At 37.2% G+C, this 4,737-nt stretch overlaps 1 protein-coding gene across 1 annotated transcript; it reads left to right on the forward strand.

The window, feature by feature from the left end:
- Positions 1–1,450: 1,450 nt before the first annotated feature.
- On the forward strand, positions 1,451–1,996 carry LOC127079933 (uncharacterized). Its single transcript, XM_051020283.1, has one exon. The coding sequence runs from the start codon at positions 1,451–1,453 to the stop codon at positions 1,994–1,996; it is 546 nt and encodes a 181-aa protein (XP_050876240.1).
- Positions 1,997–4,737: the final 2,741 nt, after the last annotated feature.

Here is a 4,737-nt window from a genome sequence, read left to right on the forward strand (position 1 = left end):
TTCTAGATTAAATCCAAGGCTTTAGTTTCTTTAACTTGCTCATTTTCTTCATGAGTCATTTTTAAAGAATCAAATATAGACTTAGCTGAGTCTCTATTTGTAATATTTTCATACTTTGAATAGAAAATATCATTCAACAATATAGTTATGGATCTATGATGATTCTTGTGATCCTTGCTCATTCATTTTGCTTCTTTCAAGCTTGTACCATTTGCATTTATAGGATGTGTGTAACCATCTATTACCATATCCCATAGATCAACATCACAATCTATGAAGAAAATTTTGATTCTATTTTTCCAATAGTCAAACTTTTATCCATCAAAGATTGGAGGTTTTGAAGAATATTGATATTAATCATTGTTTGTATGTGTCATTTTGTGTTTCAAAATATGAATCTTTATTTGACACGATTAAGTGTTTGACACAAAGTAGTCAACACCAGTACCAGAGCTTTGATGCCAATTGAAGGTTCAGGAAACACAAAAAAGGGGGATAGAATTGGAAACTTCCTCAAATCCACAGTTGTAATAGTTGGTATGAGGTTCAACCCTAAATCGTGGATAGTGGAGAGAAAATATTTGATAGTTGTTTGACAGTACATTCCTTGGAAATATCAGCGTATTTGTCCTTTTGATTTTGCCGCTCAAGTTGTACTATATTCTTAGAATATTCATTCATTTTTCTCTCTAAATCATTGGCTTCGTATATGAGATGATCAAAGTTCAGAGCCATGATAATTAGATTTTACAGTCTAGTAAAAATGAGGCTTGAATTTATCAGAATGCATCTTGGTTGTTTACTTTTTAAGCGTTAACTGGTGTATCCAGAGTTTGACTTTAAGAATAGAACTTCTTCATATTATCACTTTGGTTCTGAATCAGATGATCTCTAGAGTCCAGAGTCTCTCTTATCCAGAGTCCAAAGTCGATTTTTCCAAAGTCCATAGTCTCTCTTTTATCCAGAGTCCAGAGTCTATTTTTTTTAGCTTTGATCAACGTATGGCTTGTTCATAGTCTTCTCTATTCAGGATCTAGCGTATTTAGAGTCTGCTTTCTCTAGCTTCTGACTTGTTTAGATTTTACTTTATCCATTATCCGACTTGTTTATATTCTGCACACTCAACAAACTTTTAGAGTATAAAATTATTCTTTATACTCTGTTATCATTAAAACTCAAGGATAGTAAGTGTAGAACCATACTTGTCCCCACATGGAGAACCAGGTCACATTAGTATGCAGTGCCAGAAATCGAAGAAAGCTTAGTCTGGAGGGAAAGTTTTTGCTTTGAGTGGAGCATAGACTACTAGATATGATAACTTGGTTCGAGGTACGTGCTTTATTAATGGTGTTATCTGATTTCTATGATTGACACAGGTGCGACACATTCATTTATATCTCTTGAGTGTGCTATAAAGTTGAATCTTTAAATGTCTTATATGGTTTAGAGTATGGTCATTGATACCCAAGTTAATGGTTCAATGACTACTTCGTGGGCTTCTTTGAATTTCCCTTTGACTATATATGGTAAGGACTTTGGTATTGACTTAGTTGGCTTACCGTTAAGTCAACTTGATCTTATCCTGGGAATTAACTGGTTGGAGTTCAACCGTGTTCATATCAACTGTTTCGACAAGTCCATGTTGTTTCTAGAGTTCGAAGAAGGTGAAGATATGATGTTTATGTCTACTAAGAAAGTGGATGAGTCCTTAAATAATGATGCTCGAGTGTTTATAATGTTCTCTTCTTTGAAGGCTGAAAACAATAGTGTGATTGGTGATCTACCAATTGTGCGTGATTTTCCAGATTTGTTTCCAAATGACGTTAGTGATTTGCCGCCAGAGCACAAGGTTGATTTTTCCATAGACTTATTACCTAGTACTATTCATGTGTCGATGACACCTTATATAATGTATGATTCAGAGATGAATGAATTTAAGAAAGAATTAGAGGATCTTCTTAAGAAGAAACTTATTAGACCCAATATGTTGTCGTAGGGAGCACCAATGTTGTTGGTTAAGAATAACGATGGTAGCATGAGGTTGTGGGTTGATTATCGAAAGTTGAATAAGGTTACTATTAAGAATAAGTATTCTCTTTCGAGAATTGATGATTTGATGGATCAGTTAGTTGGTGCTTGCATTTTCAGTAAGATTGATTTGCAATCGAGTTATCATCAGATTCGTGTAAAGCTAGAAGATAATCTGAAGAATGCGTTTAGAACTCAATATGGCGACTACGAGTATTCACCGATGTTGTTCGGTGTGTCTAATGCGCCATGTGTATTCATGGAGTATATGAATAGGATCTTCCATCCTTACTTGGATCAATTTATAGTTGTGTTCATCAATGATATTTTAGTGTATTCCAAGACAAATGAAAATCATGCAGAACATTTGAGAGTTATGTTACAAACTTTGCAAGAGAAGAAATTGTATGCTAAGTTTTCCAAGTGTGAGTTCTGGTTGAAAGAAGTGAGTTTCCTTGGTCATGTTATTTCTAGTGGTGGTATATAAGTTGATATGTCCAAGGTCGATGTCGTGTTGCAGTGGGAGGCTCATAATTCTGTTACTGAGATCAAAAGTTTTATGGTTTGGCTGGTTACTATAAAATGTTTATAGAGGGATTTTCAAAGTTAGCTTTGCCTTTGGTTCAATTGATTCGGAAAGGTCAAGCTTATGTATGGAATGTTCAGTGTGAAGAGAGTTTTCAAGAACTCAAGAAGAAGTTGACGTCAACGTCAGTTTTGATTTTGCCAAGTCCGGGTGAATCATTTGTTGTGTATTATGATGCTTTGAAAATGAGTTTAGGTTGTGTAATTATTTTATAACTTTAATATATTTGAGCATACTATCACCCCTTTATTGTTTGTTTTGTACTGTTCGGTGCAGTGTTTTACAGATACTCGAGAGGAGTAAGTGCTACTATGAGTTGGAAGAGGATTGCGAAGCTCCTTTCCTTTTCTTTATTGCTTTATCTTCGTTTAGTTGTAACTATTGTTCTGGTATGTAACATAGGGGAACAAGCCATTTAATCTGTTTTGAGTTAATGTTGATTTTATTGATTTCATTAAGCACTTCAATTGAAGAGATAATTGAAGTTTATGTTAATTATTTTAAATTCCATTGCGAGTTTTGAAATTAATTGGAAAGTATGCATGTTATGTTTGAGTAGCATCCTAAAATGTTGATTTTATTCTTTTTATTCACGAGTTAGGGTTTAAGGGTGTTACATAGCATGTAACACCCAAACCCGAAGAAGGCGGGGGATGGTTGTAACTCCTGAGACCGAATAGGGCAGGGAATGGTCTCCTGAATTCACATCGAAATGAGAGGATCCATAGGTTGTACAAGTATGGGACTTCATGGTTGAAGGAAAATTTATAAGGACTGATTGATACTACTTATACCAATAAGATGCATCTTCTTTTGGGTAGTCTAACAAATAAGAAGTCCATAGTTAAGTATGCTTAACTTGGAGTATTATTTGGATGGATGACCTTCTGGAAAGTTTCCCAAAAAGTGTGTGAGTGAGGACAAAACATGTTGAAAAGACTCACGTTGGTTTGTGGGTCAGTCGGTAATTCTGAAAGTAGTATGTGGCATTACAAATGGAATTATAGCAAACCTCTCCCAATACGATGTGGTTTGAGACGAACCAAGCGGAAGCTAGTGGGCATGTAACACCCGAGGCCGAAGAGGAAGGGGATGATTGTAACATCCGAGACCGTAGAGGGCAGTGAGTGGTCACCCAAATTCACATCAGAATGAGAGAATTTTGATGTTGTACAAGTATAAGAAGGCATGGTTGAAGGAAGGCTTATAAGGATTGATTGGTACTAACTATACCAACAAGATGCATCTTCTTTTTGGTAGCCTAACAAATAAGAACTCAATAGTTAAGTGTGCTTGACTTGGAGTAGTATTTGGATGTGCGGCCTTCTAGAAAGTTTCCCAAAAAATGTGTGAGTGAGGAAAAACACGTTGAAAAGACTCGTGTTAGTTTGTGGGGTCACTTAGTAATCCTGAAAGCAGTATGGGGCGTTACAAATCGGTGTACCAGCTTCCCGACCAGATCTTGGTAGTTATTAATGCAAGAACGGGAAAGGCCCATGTATCATTTGAGGGAGGCATCTTTGAAAGTGCCTGATAACAACTTATATTTTAGAGAGTTTGGCGCTCATATGATGGTCATCTGCGTGTTGATGGAGGCTATGTGCTTGTAGGAATCATTGTATCCGTCAAACTTTGCCAAGGAGAGAGGTTTGAAACCCTCAGGAACAAACACCCCCATATTTCGTCTAAGATTGATTGGGGATCTATCAGTCCAGCCTCTTCTGGGGGATTGACCTCTAACTGACGATGTCTGATGTTATGGACATCATCTTCCAACGTCCAATTATGGTGTTGTAGCTCGTCCATGACGCACACATCAATGTCATGACGTCGGCATAGCCACTACCGCCGGTTCCTTCCAGCGTAGGGGATTGAGCTCTCCTAGCAACCATAATTGAGGGTGGCTAAATTGAGGAATGAAGGATCACAACAGGAAGGATAATGGTAACGAGAGAAGGTGTGTCCCAAGTTAGTTTTACCGGCCCCTCACAGTGGACGCCACTGTATTGGTCAAAAAGTACAAGTGCGTGTGTTCTTCCACCAAAGGCAGAAATACTTAGAGGTTTTAGTAGGTGTATAACACGTTTTGGCGGTGAGGGTTTGCTCACGGCAGCGAGAACTCC

Source organism: Lathyrus oleraceus, chromosome 5, assembly GCF_024323335.1.
Source record: "Lathyrus oleraceus cultivar Zhongwan6 chromosome 5, CAAS_Psat_ZW6_1.0, whole genome shotgun sequence".
Lineage (NCBI taxonomy): Eukaryota > Viridiplantae > Streptophyta > Magnoliopsida > Fabales > Fabaceae > Lathyrus > Lathyrus oleraceus.

Excerpts from the sequence above, each read along its gene's own strand:
- LOC127079933 (XM_051020283.1), top strand. The coding sequence starts at position 1,451 with ATGGTCATTGATACCCAAGTTAATGGTTCAATGACTACTTCGTGGGCT.